The sequence below is a fragment of the Meles meles genome, chromosome 1 (genome assembly GCF_922984935.1).
Source record: "Meles meles chromosome 1, mMelMel3.1 paternal haplotype, whole genome shotgun sequence".
NCBI lineage: Eukaryota > Metazoa > Chordata > Mammalia > Carnivora > Mustelidae > Meles > Meles meles.
In genome coordinates, this window is record NC_060066.1 from 197,813,769 (window position 1) to 197,832,605 (window position 18,837).

The window sequence follows — 18,837 nt, forward strand, 5'->3', positions numbered from 1 at the left end:
CTCACTTTATTTAAAAAAAAAAACAGTCATGAACAATAAATTACAATCATTTCCCCCTTTTATAAATTCTTCATAAAATATATTTGACAATTTTAAAAGAAAATCTCAAAAGTTGCTTTCATTTTTGAAGTGCTGATGACTTATTTTTTGACCATTTTGTCATGCTGGTGAATTATTTTGTAGCTGCTACAATAGTTTGATTGATAAACATTTTACAATTAAAAACAACAACAACAACAAAGAGGAAAAAACAGACCAGCAGAAAGAACTATTCAGTGTGCTATTTATCTGACACTTAACACTTACTTCATCATAATGACAAAGTATCCCTTAGCACCAAAAATCTACAGGAACCCCGTCTTTCTAAGTGACAACTAGTGCAAAATAACATTCTAGGAACTAACTGTACAACCCCATATTTTAACTGGCCACAGCTGCCTATGAGCTTATTTGAAATATTTGGTCTTTTCTTCAATTAAGACAAATTTCATAAAACACTATAAACCATGGCAAGAGACTCTGAGGAATAATTGTTTATTGAGTACCTATTATGGGCAAGGCACTGTGCACAAATTTTTGCTTTCATTCTTCCTCTAGCAAATAAATATCCAGGAATTTCCAAGTATCATCAACCTTCTTTTATTTCTTACTCCTGGCTGGAAAAGGCCTGTGGCTATAGGCCATTTTTTAAACTGTCATTTTACCAACGGACCTTTAGTGCTGAGCTCACAGTAGGTACTGAATAAATACCTCCTGATTGAAAAAAAACAAAACAAATAAAGACAAAGAATTTACTATCGTTTTGCTTGGTATCATAGACTATTTTAGAATATAAGGACTTGAGAAAATTCCAAGAGAAACTTCCTGATCACCTCATACCTTTGCTTCCAATGAAAGAAAGAATTCACTTCACAGGTGAAATCTTTCAAAATAAATGATAATCATTAGCTATTTTAAATGAGGCAAGACCAAAAACTATGTACTTAGGAAACCGGGGCTCCAAGCACATAGATATTTGAAGAGCAAACGAAGCACTGGCCCACTCCCACCGAATCACCATGAATCTCTGCGGAAGTGCCATTTACTGACGCAACATGATGATTCTTCCCACTTCCAGTAACTCAATCCTCTTGGCCAGATCTGTGTTACAGTAATTTGGAGATCCACAGGGTCAATTATAATGAGGTTCCAGTGTATTTCCACCTCTCATTTCCAAAAAAATTTTGTATTTATAAGTTTGAAAGTGATGTTCAAAGTATATGATTTTTTTAATATTAAAAGGTTTTATTTAAGAAAAAAATAGAAGGTTTTATCTCACTAAAACCTTTCATTTCAAATTTTAAACTTCCAGGCCAACGAATGCAGAATTCAGAAATTTTACATACTCTAATTCTTTGTGCTTTTTCACCTTCTCAAGTTCTCAGATATATTTTAAGTAAGGAAAATATGATGATAGCAAAATTCCAAAGGTTATGGAAGTTCAAAAAAGCTGAGGAGGAGACACACTGGGTGTCAACTATGCTTTAATTAAAAAACAAACAAACAAACAAACAAAAAAACTCAGAAAAAAAAAGCTGAGGAGACTTTGCAACTATTAATAATTTTGGTATTCTTATATATATATTTTTTACTTTGACCAAAGATTCTAGTGCTTTATAAAGACTAACCTAGATACAACGGCCTTAAAGTCTATCTAACCTTAAAGGCTAATATTCTGTTTTAGCAAAACTTTCTTAGATTTTAATTATCTGCATTTATAGGAAAACAAATTGGAGACAACCATCTAGGGGTAAAAATCAAACTAACTTCAATTAGAGTAACAGTCTATTGGTTTTTGACACAGACCATACCAAGTGATTGTATAAAATCAGTAACTTGCAAGTTTCTACTTGAAAGATATGGTGGATGCCACAACATTTCATCCATTTACCACGCTGTATAGGTATCATCTCCCACTTCAGAAAAAGGTGATCAACATTTAACACAACCATATCACTATTATTACTGTGTTAAATTAGGCAAGAGAAAACAGCATTAGTGCCAAAACAAAAGGAATTCCAGTGATTAAATAAGAGACCATATCAGGACAGGCAATGTGAGGGTAGAGCTCATTTGATTTCTTCAACTTTATGCTGAGGCTTAGACAGTCTTGAAATCAAAACTTACTATATCAAGTAGTAGAGTTCATATATTGCAAAGTTTTCAGAAACAGAGGAATCCTGTGTTCAGATTTGTATCAGATTGCAGATGCTCAAGTGCAGACGTGTTCCAGTGCAATGGTTTAATTGGTTAATTGAATGCTTGGTTACCTAAAGAAGGTTCGACTGAATCATCAAGGTCCTTGCCAACCTGCTACCACATGATTGCATGGCTACTTCAACTCCTGCAGCTATAGGGCACTGGAGAGCTCAAACATACTTCAGCAGCTTTGGATCACTTAATTTTATGCTTAATCGGATAACTTTAGACCCTCCAAAATGATGCCTTAAAAAAAGCCGTATAATATTACAAAAATAAAAAGTGTAATATGATTTCATTAGAGGGAGGGGCAGGGTACGAAGATGAGGGAAGGTTCTTTTATTTTTCATCACTGATTTCACCAGCAAATCTCAAAAACCCAAACCTACATCAAATAATTTAAACAGAAGTGGCATTTTCTTCATATGGAATGCAAAATGCACACATTCACATACTTACATATACATAAATATATACATATATGTTTCCTTTACAAAGCTTCAAAGGTTGCATTGCCAGCATGCAAACCTCTTCTTCCATGGAAATTCCTAATACTGACAAGGAATGTCTAAAATACTTGAGACTTATTTCCAGAGAACTGGACTTTCTTCTCTTCTTGGCTCTTAGAGAATTTTCCTGCCAAACTTCTACCAATGATCATTTTAAAAAATGTACACCCACATTGGTAATACACATTTAAAACATACTAACAAAATGGCCAGCTTGGACTTAAGAAAAACGAGGAAAAAAAACACCCCACAATAAAATCTAAACCCTTAAAAGGTGGAGTTTAGCTTTTTATATTCTTTTCAGCCACATTATGTTGTTGCATCACTGTTAAAACATAAGCAGCATATCATCCAAGATATTTGCAAACAATGTATGTGTCACGTTTCCCAGCTGCTATCTTTAAATGCAATTTGTACTAATCTGAGTTCTAGTTCAAAAGCATCTGGACGATCCTGAGGGTTTGCAGCCAGCATTTCTTTAATCAGTTGTTTCATCCGCCCATTCATAGACTTTTTCTTCACAGGAATGAGAAGTTCCATTTTGGGATTTTCCAGAAGCGCCTCTCCAACAGGCACAATCTCAGTTCCTTGTTTTACATAACTCCCCAAGAGTTCCTTCTTTGTCTCTGTGTCTATGAATGTGATCCTTTCCAGCATTGCCCAGATGATAATCCCCAGAGCAAAGATGTCAGCTTTTGCTGTGTAATGTCCCTCCCACACTTCAGGAGCCATGTAGAAATCTGTTCCACAGGCTGTGGAAAGGAAACACTTGTTTACACTGACAGGTTCTTCTGGATTCTGCCCAGAGGCTGAACAAACTTTACTGAGACCAAAATCAGCCACTTTCAGTGTGGGTTCCAAGTCACTGGTATCCAACCTGCTTTGTGAAATCAGGATGTTATCAGGCTTAAGATCTCGGTGGATGATCTGGTTTTTATGCAAGAAAGCCAGAGCACTGCTCAGCTGAAGCATAAAGCTGGTGTTAGTTTTACGATTGGGTTTCCTGGACAATAGATACTCATTCATATCTCCGCCATCACAAAAATCCATCACAAACCACAAGTAATAGGCGCTTCTGGGATCAAAGGCAATTTCTCCTTTTAATGAAGTCTCTACAAGCTACAAGAGGGGGAAAAAACAGATTACAGTCATCTGCACAGTTTATACCATTCAGCTACAGAAAAAGAATAACTAACTGATTAATAAGTTGGACTCCCAATTTTTTTTTTTAAAGATTTTATTTATTTATTTGACAGAGAGAGAGATCACAAGTAGGCAGAGAGGCAGGCAGAGAGAGAGGAGGAAGCAGGCTCCCTGCGGAGCAGAGAGCCCAATGCGGGGCTCGATTCCAGGACCCTGAGATCATGACCTGAGCCGAAGGCAGCGGCTTAATCCACTGAGCCACTCAGGTGCCCCTGGACTCCCAATTTTAAGTGAAAATTTCATGAATGTTTTATTTGGTCAATGCTCTCATATGTGCATTTTATTTTAAATTTCAGTACTTCACACTGCCCCTAATGAATACATACCAAATCTCTAAGTCAGGAGGTAAAAAGTTATTTTAAAATAGCTTTAGGGGGCGCCTGGGTGGCTCAGTAGGTTAAAGTCTCTGCCTTTGGCTCAGGTCATGATCCCGGGGTCCTGGGATTGAGCCCCGCATTGGGCTCTCTACTCAGCGGGGAGCCTGCTTTCCCCTCTCTCTCTGCCTGCCACTCTGCCTACTTGTGATCTCTCTGTCAAATAAATAAATAAAATCTTAAAAAAAAAAAAAAAAAAGCTTTAGGGGCACCTAGCTGGCTCAGTTGGTAAAGCATCGGATTCCTCAGAGTCATGAGTTTAAGTCCTACATTGGGCATAAAGCTTACTAAGCCATAAACAAACAAACATTTTATTTTTAAAAGTGTCCAACTGGCAGGGCGCCTGGGTGGCTCAGTGGATTAAGCCGCTGCCTTCGGCTCAGGTCATGATCTCAGGGTCCTGGGATCGAGCCCCGCATCGGGCTCTCTGCTCCGCAGGGAGCCTGCTTCCTCCTCTCTCTCTGCCTGCCTCTCTGCCTACTTGTGATCTCTCTCTCTGTCAAATAAATAAATAAAATCTTTAAAAAAAAAAAAAAGCGTCCAACTGGCTATACGTTTTCTGCATGAGTTAATGGAGCTGAACTTTACCTAACTACACAACAGCTTCATAAAAAAATTGACATTTCAGCAGCTAGTAGACCTGGGAGATTGCCAGCTGAGGTATAAACATCAATCAGGAAGTTCTATTCAATTAAACTGCCTGAAATATGTTTCTTGTTCATTGGACATACACTATCAATATTATACAATCTGTAAAATTAGAAGAGAAATGATCAGGAACACTAGTTGTTAGGGAAATAAGGCCTTGGGGTGCCTGAGTGGCTCAGTTGTTAAGCGTCCACCTTCTGCTCTGGTCATGATCCCAGGGTCCTGGGATCGAGCCCTGCATTGGGCTCTCTGAAAAGCCTGCTTTTCCCTCTCCCACTCCCCCTGCTTGTGTTCCCTCTGTTGCTGTCTCTCCCTCTGTCAAATAAATAAATAAAATCTTAAAAAAAAAAAAAAAAAAAGGAGGGACGCCTGGGTGGCTCAGTTGGTTAAGCGGCTGCCTTTAGCTCAGGTCATGATCCCAGCATCCTGGGATCCAGTCCCATATCAGGCTCCTTGCTGCCACTCTGCCTACCTGTGCTCTCTCTCTCTCTGACAAATAAATAAAATCTTAAAAAAAAAAAGGAAATCAAGCCTTCCTGTAGTCACTGATAAAAATAAAGACTGCCATTATTACTTCATAAACTTCTACAGGCAGAATGTGAATAAACTGTCTATCTCTATCACTATATGGCTTCTAAAAACCAATTTGTAAAAAAACATATTTACATTTTGATATAAAAATTCAAATCTGAGTTTGTGTATTTCTTTTTTTTTTTAAGATTTTTTTATTCATTTGAGAGACAGTGAGAGAGAGAGAATGAGCTGGGAGAGTGGCTGAGGGAGAGGGAGAAGCAGACTACCCGCTGAGCAGGGAACCCCATGTGGGGCTTGGTCCCAGTGCTCCAGAATCTGAGCCAAAGGCAGGTGCTTAACCAAATGAACCAAATAAACCACCCAGGCGCCTAAGAGTTTGTATATTTCTTTTCTACAAGCTGAAAACCTAGAATAAGTTGCTATTTTATTTGTTAATCACAATCAAATTATAATTCTATGACCTGAAATTCAAGAATATTGATTACTTCACCGAATATGAACTACCATTCTAAAATATAGCATACAATACTTTGAAAGCATTTGTCCCATGGTGCCTTTTCAGACCCACTGAATAGAAACTCAGTAGGGAAGCTGAAGAGTTGTTGAAGAATGAACTGCAAGTTTACATTTAAGTCTACTAGTACTTCCTCTTGTCATTTGGAGGGCAGAAGCAAAGAACACCTTTCGCACCATCTCCCCCAATGGCAAACAGCGGTAATTGCAACAGTCTGCAGATGTCTTCTGCATGCATTTTCTTTGTTGTGTGTTTGCCAGTGAGCCAGAAAATGAAAGACTAGAAAGGTACAGATCACACAATTATTTGCCAGGTGCACTGTTACTAAATATGCCGAGATTAAAGATCAGTGCCATTACTCTTACTTCATTTTCTCTCTTCTTCTGTCTTACTCTCAAAAGCAAACTTCCTAAATAACTGAGCAACGCAAAGTCCCAGTATTCAAAGAATGGTTTAGAGTAAGGTGAGACAGTAAATACTTCAGGCTTGACGAGTCACATAAGGTTTCTGTTCCATATTCTTCTTTCTTTTCCTTAAACAACTCTTTAAAAATGTCAAAACTATTTTTAGCATCTGGGCCATATAAAAAATTGCCTGAGGGCTATAGTTTGAGGGCTGCTGGTTGAGAGAGCCCAATCCACTTACTTCCATGTGTAAAGGATGTAGAGTCATTGTTGGTTCTCTTGCCTAAAGTCCTTCAACAGTTTCCCTGTTCTCTTAGGATACAGTCTAAGGTCTTGAACATGGGCTATGGGACCCTCTGACCCTGCTGACCTTTCTAGTTTCATGAAAAACAACTCTGCTGGCATAGTACAGTCTTACTATATTCTTTCAATTCTTAGAATGCTTTGTACTTTTTGCTTCAAAACATCTGTATATACGTACAGTTCTTTCTGGCTGGCAAGTTTTCTCACTCACATGGCTAACTCCTCTTTACCCTTCAATTTTCAGTTGAAATAACTCATCATTCCTGAACCCTAGGTTATGTCAGGTTCTCTCTCATATGCTCCTGTATCATTCTGCACCTCTCATTCATGACACTGATTACAAGTTATACACAGACTGGCACCAAGTTCCTATGTTGAGAATGTATCCTCTGTTAATTAATTTGCTTTACATTTTCTTCTAGCTAAGTTTTTTAGCTATTATGAACTGACTTAATCATTCAGAACAAGGAAAATATCTAGAAAAACATGGAGAAAAACAAAAATTTGTGTAGAGAATGGAGAAAGCCATGCATAGGGACTCTGTGGTCATGCTACAGATTTAACTGTTTTTTCAGATGTAAATTTAGAGAAGGCACTTGCTAAGTGTGTTGATCAATGTCTTGTTAATAAATCCATAGAAAAGACAATTTTAATAGAGCTTTTAACAGAGCTACCTGTTACTGAGTACTTCCTATGTGCCAAGTATTATACTGTATCATCTCTAATTTTGACAACTTCCATTTAATATAAAATAAATTATTATTACTATTTTACATCTGAAGATACAGATGCTGGAAGAGATGAGTTATTTAGCCAAGATCATAGAGCTAGCAAAAGTGCTACAAGTCAAACACAGGCCTATCAGCCTTTATTTATTTATTTATTTTTAAAGATTAAAAAAAATTTTTTTATTTATTTGACAGACGAAGATCGCAAGTAGGCAGAGAGGCAGGCAGAGGTGGGGTGGGGGAAGCCGGCTCCCTTCTGAGCAGACAGCCGGATGCGGGGCTTGATCCCAGGACACTGGGATCATGATCTGAGCCAAAGGCAGAGGCGTTAACCCACTGCACTACCCGGGCGTCCCCCTATCAGCCTTTAAAAGATAAAAGGGAGTACTAAATAAAAAGGTGTTTTAGATTAAAAAAAAAAAATCATTGAGTCAAGGCTGGAAGTACTTTACATCTTATTATTCTTATTATTTTTTTAAGTAATCTCTACACCTAACATGGGGCTCAAACTTACAACCCCAAGATCAAGAATCACAAGCTCTACTGACTGAGCCAGCCGGGTGCCCCATTACTTTACATCTTAAAGGCTTGAATGAACACCTAATACTATAAAGGTTGCTTGATCTGGACTCAAGGATACCATTAGCACTAAGTCATATATTTAAATGTCTTTGTATTTGTAGATCAGTTCAATGGCAAAGTTCATCAAAGTTCTATCCACTTTTAAGAGGGAGCATGGTAAGGATGCTTCTAGCATTTTCTATCAGTGCAACTTACATACTAAGCACTTTTAGAAAAGTAAACAATAAATGGAATAGAGGCTAAATAGTTGTGCTTTACACTTACTGTCTTAAGAGGAAAACTTCAGAATAGAGCATGCTAAACTGCAATATAAATTAGGTTCTCAAGATTGATATTTGTTCACCATATAATGAAAGTTGCGAGTTTCTAATTACACAGATTAATGTTTGTTTTCTTCATTGTTCCTGATCCAAAAGTTTTTGTTGTTTTAAACCACTGAGCCACCCAGGCGCCCCAGTTTTTGTTGTTTTAAAATCATACTTCTGTACCCTGATGGTTAAAATTCTGAATTTAGACATACTCATGGGAAGTTCTTTCCTTTTCCAAGAATGACTGGATTTAAATTTTTCTCTGGCCCCTAACTAGCTATGTCTTAAGTATCTTTTCTCTTTAGCAAATACAGGCCTACTAGAGATTTTGATCTATACTAGAAGCCAGCCAACCAACCAAGCAAGTAAATAAACAAACAAATAAACCTTTTCTGTTTTCCTATGTTAATGCTTTCCCCAGGTCTACAAAAAAAGTAACTTGAAGGCAAGTGTAATTTGGAAGTTAAAGGGACACAAGTTTTAGCAGTCAGATAGTCTCCTACATTCAGTTACCAATCCTGCCACTTGCTGGGTATGTGACTTGGATAAATTCATTATTTATTCTAAGCCTCAATTTCTTCATTTGTAATAATGATAACAGTACTATCCTCACAGGATTGTTCTGAGCAACTGCCTTTAAAACACTTTGAGCACATAGTGTGGAACTGAGTTGGAACCCAAATGTTAGCTATTAGCACTATTAATAACATTCAAGTGCTATGCAACATACTTCATGAAAACAACTAGAGCTGCATGGTTAAGAAACCACACAACCCTCAAAAACAGCAAAGGCTTATATTCAAATCAGTGATTGATAAAGAAATGCCCAATTACCTATATAGGTACTGCTATTGATTGTGGAGTTTTTCCTTTTCTTCTGGCTTTAGTTCCCAAAAACTTGATTTCAAATAAGTGAACTTATCAGACTCTAATCTTGATCACTTTTCTAGCTCCTATGTTGCCCCATTCCCATGCAGACTGGCAAGGACCATGGCATAACAGGTGGCTTATGTTATTTTTAGGTATTTGCATCACAGGTTTAAATAAAACCCTGTTTTAAAGCAAACATCTATTCAGTTCTTGGCAGACCCTTATCTACTCCCAACTATATAAACACCTGCATTTAAAAGTAGAAGCTCATCTGACTCGTTTATTCCTCTTCTTGCTAACCAATTCTAAGTTCAAGTTATTTCTATTCCTATTCAACCACACATACCTGTAAATAAAGGGAAGAATTAGAGCCGTGGGACATTTTTTGCACCATCCCATCTTTTTGTAGGATGCATTCCTCCAAGTGAATCACATTTGGATGTTGGCTCTTGATACTGCTTAGTGCCCAGAACTCACGCAGGGCTAGTTCAACATTTTCAGGTGCATGGCATCGAATTTTCTTCACCGCCACCCGTGCAGAGGTCTTTCTGATGACTGCTTCATACACAACACCGTAACTGCCTCGGCCTACCTCCCGTATTAGATCGTACTTTGGCTGGCTACTCACCATCTTCAAGGTCAAAGTTTCTGGAAAAATCAACAAAGTGCTCTGTTGAAATTAAGTATACTTACTGGCTTGTATACCTTTTTATGTATGATTAATTATCTGTCTCACTGTTTGCAGTGCTTGAAAGAGATTTGTTATAACTTGGGCAAATCTAAATATTTGAATAGTAATAATAAGCAGCTAACCCTTTGGTAGTACTTACCATCAGGATCTGTTCCAAGCACTTTATAATACTAAATTCATTTAATCCTCACAACAATATTATGAAATAGATACTATTATGGTCAGTTTATAGATGAGAAAACTAAAGCACAGAGAGTTTAAGCAACATGCCTAAGGTAAAAGAGCTACTAACTGGTGGACCTGGGTTTTGAAACCAGGCCATCTGCCTCTGACATTCATAACCATAACACTGCCTCCCATACAAACTGCTTCAAAATATTACTGTTAAAAATAAACCAGAAAATTCATCATTCTTATTTACTGTCATGAAAAAAGGAATTCCAGCATCTCCTTAAAGCTGACATACACAAAGTTCATAAAAATGTCAAAACAAAAACAAAAAACACCTGGCTTGTGCTTAGGGACTGAAAGTAGACCAGATTACATATAGAATTCAAAATGTGGGTTTCTTTTTTTTTTTTTAAAGTAAACAAACTGTGTATGTCCCTAGTTTAATTTTATGTTATTTCCTCATTTCTTGCAAAATAAATGAAAACAAACTCTGTGGAGAAAACTGGTCCTCTAAAAATAAAGCAAGCTACTGAGAATATTGTTACCTGTCTGTTGTTAAATTTAAACACCACCTATTTAGGTGTAGGTCATTTTTGCCACTAAAAACTGTCCTCTGACAGTGTTCTTTCAAATTCAACTTGATAGATCATTTAAAGGCAGAGGCCCTACACAGAGGATGCTCATGAGTTGAATCAAGAAAGTCTAAAATGTGCCACCTCATTCTCCGAAGAATGTTGAGATTCTAATGAGCTTCGGGAACAAATTCTTATTTGTGGATTGCCACAATGAGCAAGAGATTGTGCAATCTTTCGAATGCATAGTTTAGGGGGAACAAGAGGCTACTGACTCTTGAGCCTGAAAAATGGGGTACAGCTACTTTAAGTCGATAGGATAGATTTAATAAAGAAAATGAAAGCATCTGAGATTACTTCTTAGTCCCACTTCCTCTAACTGGAACCCCCCTTCACATTCCTACTGTATTCCTAGTGTCCGATATCCTGCCACGGAATCCTGGCTCCAGGTCCACAGCAGACACCCTTTCCTGCTCTCCGTGAATCGCCAGTTACTATCTACCTCAAAGTGGCTCCTGTCTTGCAAGCTGTCCCATACCCGCACACGACAGAGCACCCGCGTTAAGGCGGAGGGAGGGCGTTTATGAAATCCCTGGCTGCAAACCCAAGCGACCGGTCAGCACTTCCCGGGCCCTCGCGCCCGCCCCGCAGAGCCAGCGCCCGGCGGACCAGGCCACACACCTGCCGGGCAGGGGAAGGGCCAGTCCTGGGCAGAGGTGTAGTCCGACGCGGCCGCTCAGCGCCCCGCTCATTGGCCGAGTATCAGGCCCTCCCCCTCCCCGGCGGCGTCCAGACGAAACCCGGAGGGGATCCTCCCGAGGCCCTTCACCTCGAGGAGCCAGTCCCGCGGCTGTCCCAAATCCTTGGGGCTGACGGATGAGGCCTGAGCCCTGGGGAGGAGACCAGGGGCAGAAGAGGAGGCCGCAGATGGGGCCGGTGGCCTGAGGGGTGCGGGCCGGAGGCCTGAGGAGCGCGGGGCCTTCCCTAGCATGACTCCGCTGACAGGTCTTTGACAGGCCTCCCGGGGAAGGAGGTGCGTGCAAGGCCTTCAGCTCTGCAGCAGGGCCTCAGTGCCAGGTCTGCGGGCCATATTTACCTCAGGGTAGCCGCCGCCGCTTCTCCCTCTCACGGGCTCTGCAGGCCGCCATTATCGGGCAGCTCGCGCCTCAGCCTCCGCGGCCTCCAGTCAGAGACCGGCGCGCGCCCCCGTGGTGCGCGCGGACACACCCCCTTACGCCGCGCAGCCCCGCCCCCCTCCGGCTTTCCGTAGCGCGAGCCGGGACGCCGAGTGCCTCCTTATTGGGCGCGCGCCTCGCGCTCCGCCAGCCTCCTCCCTCTCCCGTAGCTAGCAGTAGCCGGGAGTCGCCGAAGGTGTGCGCGCTCCGGAGCGCACCACTGGTTCCCCTCCCCGCAGGGGTGGCCGGGCCCCGGAACGGGGAGGCCGCTCCCCGCCAGGGCTCGGTCACCGTCCAGCCGCAGCGGGCGCGCACGGCCCGCGGGCTCCGGGGACGGTCTGCGGCAGCAGGTCCGGGCCTGGGGGTGCGCGTGCCCGGCGCGGCCTCCCTGTTCCCTCCCCGCCCCCCTTCCCACCTACCGAGCTGCGGGCAGGTGTGCGGGGGTCGCTGGGTCGGAACGCCTGGTGCATCTTCTTCGGATCCGGCTTGGGGTACCTGCGGGACGCGGAGCTTTTCGGCTAGTCCGCGGGGAGGCGCGGTCCGAGCTCGGGGGCCTGGCGTCTGCCCAGCGGGGTGGGAGGCTGCACCTTTTGTCAGAGTCACTGAGCCATGTTTGCGGACGGTGCAGTTGCCCAGGCGGCGGCGGCGCGGGACTGGGTGCGATCATCTGGGAGGACGCCGTCCCCTGCCCCGCTGGCGCGGTGGTATCTCCCTTAAAGAAGCCGGCACCTCATTGTTCCCGGACCGCTGCTGCGGAGAGTCGGGGGCGCCCTGCCCGGCGCGGGGAGGAAGGCGCGGCGGCCCCCACACCTGGCCGCTGCCGCCCGCGCAGGCCCTGCGGGGCGGCGGCCCCAGCGGGGAGTCGGGATCCAGCCCGCGCGTGGTGACAGGCGGCGATCCGGGGCGGCCGGGACCGGGATGGACCGCGAAAGCAGCCGTTCTCTCGGGGCGAGACGGACAGCGGTGTGTCAGATCCCGGCACTCAGTCGCCTGACAGCCAGCCCGGGACTGTCAATGACTCAGAGACTCGGACCAGCCCATTATTCAGTTAGTTGCACAGATCAGCAAGCATCCGCCAGAAACGTCCGTCCCTTCTTCACCAATTTATTCTGCACCTACTATTTGTCAGCAAAGCGGTTCCTGCTCCCAGTGCTGCAGTAAGCACGATGTGCAAAGAATCCCTGTCGGGACTCTGAGGATCAACCACTTACCCATTTTATTTGCTGTCCTCTATTTATGGACCTTCTCCTCAGAGTCTGAGCCTGGGTTAGGTGTTTAAATTAGCTTTTCTAATCCTGACCAAATCCCACAGGGTAGGCTTTATTGTTAACCTTGTTTTTACAGGTGAGGAAAGAGACCTCTGCCTTATTTGTGCAAAAGTTGTGTAGTTTGGGTGTGTGTGTGTGTGTACCTGCCTCGAATACTTACTCTTCTAGTACAACTCCCCTGCCAAAAACCCGACAGAACTCTGCTCTATAATCCGTTCAGACTTTTGTTCTGAGTGCCATCCCCCAGTCTTCAGCTCTCTGCTGGGGATACTGACGCTAGCCAAGGCTTAGTTTCTGCCCTTGAAATTAGAGAGAAACTATAGATGGTCTTAATACCTGTGTGGGTAATCCCTCTGAATCCGGAGAGGAGTATCTCTTTTGGTCAGAAGAGCCTTTTCCTTTTGTTTGTCTCAGTCATTAAATATAGGAATCCCTCCTCTGACTGCAGAGCTGAGACTTGAAATCCAATTCCGTAACCCCAAAGACAGGCTGACTAAAGATTGTGAGGTGGGCTCAGGTCCTATGGAACCTGGAACTTAAAAAATTGGGGGTGTTTTCTTTAGGAAAAAGATTACAAAATGACCCCATGAACACGCTGCTGGGGCATTGGGAAGTGTCTCTGTAAGGGAGGGCCTCAAGCTTAAGCTTCATTAGTTCCAGGTTAAATCTTCCCCTGCTTAGTACATTTACATCATTGTTTGCCCATAGGACTTCTACTAGACTGAGAATTCCTTGGGACAGGAACCTTGTCTGTGATTCATCTCTGAAGCCTCCTCTATCTGTTATGGTACCAAGATACACCCAAGGGTGGTATTGTCCTACGTTGCTTATGGGAAGGCAAAATGATGTAACTCATTAAGAAAATTTGGCAACACATAACCACTCTACGTATCTATGTACTATTTCACCCAGGAATCCTAGGTCAAATCCTGAACTTCTAGGAATCAGTCCTCGTGATAAATATTGACAAAAATACAAAAAGCTGTATGCACAAGTTATTCATTATGGCACTTTTATAGTAAAACATTGGAAACTGCTCACGTGTCAAAGAACTGGCTGAATAAATTATAGTACAGGCACAGGAGAGTATGTAAGCAACCATACAAAGATATGTGGAAGACTTCTTACATAACCTAATAAACATGCCAATCTGGACAGATGTCCATATATAGTTTTAAGTGAAATAATGAGGTGCATGGAAATGTTTATATCACCCAGTAGCAGGATGATATAAAGGAACATTAACTGCTTATATTTAAAAGTTAAACAGTAGAAGAATAAACTTCAGTCTTCTAAAAATGGTTTCCTTTGTGGGATGGAGGGGATAGAGATGTAAATGAGACTTCTGTGAATGTACCTTATTATACAGTGACTATTTTGGAAACTTATAAATGTTTTGCATATTTATAAAACAAAGTTCAGTAAAAAGAATAAAACACTCCATAAAAACAAATGGAAACAAATGTGCCATCTGTGTGTCAGGTTGGTGGCGTAACTACATATAGAAAATCATTTCAGTTGGCTTTATAAGTATTTTGACTGTACCTCCTTAATGGGCTATAGTCTGAGGACAACTAGAACTGCATACAAATATTAATTTGCACTCATCAGTCTTGTTAGAGGTAATATTGACATTTCTGGGGTACCTGGGTGGTGCAGTTGGTTAAACATGGGACTCTTGGTTTCAGCTCTTGTGGTGAGATGGAGCCCCAAGTCAGGCTCCATGCTCAGTGAGAAGTCTGCTTGAGTTTGTCTCTCTCTCTCCCTCTGCCCCTCCCTACCGCGCACACTCTCTCTCAAATAAACAAATCTTTAAAAAAATAAGTAATATTGACACTTTGTCATTGCTATTTTGAAAGATATATTTAAGGATAAGGCAAATAAGTATGCCAATGACATTAGGCATTAAGATTTTCAACAAATGAGAAAAAGAGTTAATATAAAACAAGCCTGGGGTGCTGGGTGGCTCAGTTGGTTAAGCATCTGCCTTCAGGGCGCCTGGGTGGTTCAGTGGGTTAAACCTCTGCTCTCGGCTCAGGTCATGATCTCAGGGTCCTGGGATCGAGTTCCGCATGGGGCTTTCCGCTCAGCAGGGAGCCTGCTTCCTCTCTCTCTCTCTCTGCCTGCCTCTCTGCCTACTTGTGATCTCTGTCAAATAAATAAATAAAATCTTCTAAAAAAATAAATAAATAAACACCTACAGTTAAAAAAAAAAAAGGCATCTGCCTTCAGCTCCGGTCATGATGCCAGAGTCCTGGGATCGAGCTCTGCATTGGGCCCCCTGCTCAGTGGGAAGCCTGCTTCTCCCTCTCCCCCCTGCTCATGCTTGCTCTCACTATATATCTCTCTCTCAAAGAAATAAGATCTTAAAAACAAAATAAAAACCACGCTTAGGATGGGGCACTTGGGTGGCAAAGTTTTTAGGCATCTGACTCTTGGTGTCAGCTCAGATCATGATCTCATGGTCTTGAGATAAAACCCCTGCATCAGGCCCTGCATTTGGCGAGGAGTCTGCTTAAGACTCTCTGTCTCGCTCTACCCCCCCGCCTTGTGCCCTCTCTCTCAAATAAATAAATAAACCTTAAAAAAATTTAAATAAGCCTAGGATCATTTTATATATGGGTTAGAGAGCAGAATGAATAAAGTATGTATTTTCCTCTTAAAAACTGTGTTTTCGGGGTGCCTGGGTGGCTCAGTGGGCTAAAGCCTCTGCCTTCGACTCAGGTCATGATCCCAGGGTCCTGGGATAAAGCCCTGCATGGGGCTTTCTGCTCAGTGGGGAGCCTGATTCCTCCTCTCTCTCTGCCTGCTTCTCTGCCTACTTGTGATCTCCGTCTGTCAAATAAATAAATAAGAATAAAAAAATCTTTAAACAAAACAAAACTGTGTTTTCTACTTTCTGCTAAAAAGGCCTAGAAATAATCACCAATCCAGTAGTAATGAACACCCTGAAAGCACAGATTTGGTCTCTAAACACCATTTTCCAGTTTTAAAAAAATTAAAAATTAAGCAAAAAAAAAAAAAAAAAATCAAGGTTCCTTTGATAAATGGCTGGTTTCAGACCTGGAACAGGAGAGATGAGGTTGGGTTGTCTTGTGCCCAGAAGCCATGAAACTATCTAGGACTATTGGGAGCCATGTATACTGAGAAGTCATGTATACTGAGACCCAATACGAAGGACCCTGCTGGCCTAAGATAGAACAATTTGAGCATTAAAAGAAAGATAATGGGGGCGCCTGGGTGGCTCAGTGGGTTTAGCCTCTGCCTTCGGCTCGGGTCATGATCTCAGGGTCCTGGGATCGAGCCCCACATCGGGCTCTCTGCTCAGCGGGGAGCCTGCTCCCCCCCCCCCCGCTTGCCTCTCTATCTACTTGTGATCTCTCTCTATATATCAAATAAATAAAATCTTTAAAAAAAAAGAAAGATAATGACTTCCATTGATCATAACACATAAAATATACAAAACCCATTAATAATGATACTTAAGGCAAACAACACATTTGTTATCAATGGAGTTTTATAGGGAATCAATTAATTACTCTGAACATTGATAAAGAGAAATAAACACTTTTCTGGTCATTCCTTGATTAGTTATATTGCATGTAACCAAAGGGTAGCTAAGAAAAAGTTATTTTTTGTAGAAGAATTCTAACTAATAAATGCAAAAGAAATGGTAGGATGGTAGGATTAGAAAAGCACGATCTTGCAAACCTTAATGAAAGAATGAGTCTAGGCAACAAACACGAAACGATGCTGAAACAATTGGATGAAAGGTGTTGGGGAACTTTATAATAGCTGGAGCTGACACTGCCTGAAACCAGTGACCAAACTAAACATTACCAAGAGAGGGATTCAGTGCTCTCCATGAAATATCGTTCTCTTAAAAAGCAAAACAAAAACAAAAACCAAAAAAACAAAAAAGAGTCTAAGCCTAATCAAGCCAAGATCTAATTACCAGTTTACCGGAAATCAGGGGATAGACAAATACTATAATCAGCCAAACCCAAAAGGGACATCCTACAGGACGAGTGACCTGGTTTTGGCAACAAATTTATGGCATGAAATTACAAAAGGAAGATAGAATGTTAAGGCATAAAACTCAAGATAAGTGCCAAATCCAATAACCTTATTTGGATCCTGATTCAAGTGTGCCAACTGTCAAAAGACATGTGTGGTACCAGTGGGGAAATTTGAATATGGACTGATAGATTAAGGAATTATTATTCTTTTTTTGTTAGATGTAATAACGACATTGTGCCTGTGGAAATAAAAGCCTTGTTCAATTAGAATGGCACACTGAGGAGTGCCTGGGTGGCTCAGTGAGTTAAAGCCTCTGCCTTCGGCTCAGGTCATGATCCCAGGGTCCTGGGATGGAGCCCCACATTGGACTCTCTGCTCAGCAGGGAGCCTGCTTCCCACCCCCCCCCCCACTGCTTGCCTCTCTGCCTACTTGTGATTTCTGTCTGTCAAATAAATAAATAAATAAATAAAATAAATTTTTAAAAAATGGCACATTGATGAAATGTAATGAGGTCTGGGCTGTGCTTTATTATTCCACAAGCAGCACAGCAGACAAAAAGAGGAAGATTGACAAAAAGTTGATAGTTCATTGGGGTTCATAGTACTATCACTTATGTATATGTTTGAATATACAAGTTATATATTCAAGTCGATTATAACAAGGAGACAAGTATGCTTAAAAAATGAAATGTCAGGGATAGGTGGGAACTTGGATGTAGCAATCCTGCCCCCTTGTGGTAGGCTCCATTGGTACAGCTACTGCCCCAGCCTTAAAGGCAGATCTAAATTCCCACAGCTGTCAAGAGTTGGGTTATAAATCTCCCAAGAACCTTAGGAAATGGGTAGTATCAGTACACCATTAGTACACCATTAGTATTAGCTGGGGAAAGGGGGACTCAGAGGGACTCCGTAAGTTCAGTTTCTAGTAAGTCACTGGCAGAGCCAAGCTCCAGGTCCCAAACCCCATAAATTGCTGTGTCTCCAGACTTTCCTTTTCCTATCTGAACAAAGGGGGTCCCATGAAAAAAGGCAAGTGGAGATGCCCCTAATTAAAATAGGTCCACAGGAAGCAGATCGTCGGGCAGCAATTTCGCCTATAAACTACAGATAAATATAAATAGATACTATAAATGTAAGTAAAAATAGGTAACCAGTGCTGGGGTAAGTGCTGTTTATACATGATCTCACTCTGCATAGTTATCCTGAGGCATGTACTATTGTTACTCCCCTTGTACGACTGAGGAAGTGGAGTTCCTAAGAGGAAAAAGTCACATAGTTAGGAAACATCTGAATTGGGACTTGAAACCTGGTCTGACTACAGTACCCATGTATTTTTTACTGAATTATTTTTGAGATATGGTTTACATACAGTGAAATGCTCACATCTTAAGAATATAATGCTTGTGGGGCGCCTGGGTGACTCAGTGGGTTAAAACCTCTGCCTTCGGTCAGGTCATGATCCTAGGGTGCTGGGATCGAGGCCCGCATTGGGCTCTCTGCTCAGCGGGGAACCTGCTTCTTCCTCTCTCTCTCTCTCTGCCTGCCTCTCTGCCTACTTGAGATCTCTGTCTGTCAAATAAATAAATAAAATCTTAAAAAAAAAGAACATAATGCTTGTGTTTTTAACCCCAAGTAACTATTGTATTCTGCTTGTCTCACTTTTAGCATGAAGACAAATATTAATTATTATTTTTTCATGGATAGTTTTAACATTTTTTTTCTACG

At 41.8% G+C, this 18,837-nt stretch overlaps 1 protein-coding gene across 4 annotated transcripts; it reads right to left on the minus strand.

Annotated features, from left to right (window-relative positions):
• Positions 1–1,619: 1,619 nt before the first annotated feature.
• PDIK1L (PDLIM1 interacting kinase 1 like) lies at positions 1,620–12,360 on the minus strand. 4 transcript variants are annotated; one of them, XM_046022972.1, is made up of 3 exons: positions 12,244–12,360; positions 9,562–9,863; positions 1,620–3,866 (listed from the first exon to the last, which is right to left on the minus strand). In XM_046022972.1, the coding sequence occupies exons 2-3, from the start codon at positions 9,844–9,846 to the stop codon at positions 3,126–3,128; spliced, it is 1,026 nt and encodes a 341-aa protein (XP_045878928.1). In that variant the 5' UTR covers positions 9,847–9,863; positions 12,244–12,360; the 3' UTR covers positions 1,620–3,125. The 4 variants fall into 4 exon arrangements, with proteins under 4 accessions (XP_045878928.1, XP_045878925.1, XP_045878936.1 ...); XM_046022969.1 differs by lacking the exon at positions 12,244–12,360 and adding an exon at positions 11,746–11,846; XM_046022980.1 differs by lacking the exon at positions 12,244–12,360 and adding an exon at positions 11,331–11,734.
• Positions 12,361–18,837: the final 6,477 nt, after the last annotated feature.

Bases quoted from the DNA above. Each gene is read 5' to 3' on its own strand.
- PDIK1L (XM_046022972.1), bottom strand. From the start codon at position 9,846: ATGGTGAGTAGCCAGCCAAAGTACGATCTAATACGGGAGGTAGGCCGA. The intron at 3,867-9,561 runs GTATGTGTGGTT...CCCCTCTTGTAG, and splicing joins ATTCTTCCCTTTATTTACAG to CTTGTAGAGACTTCATTAAA.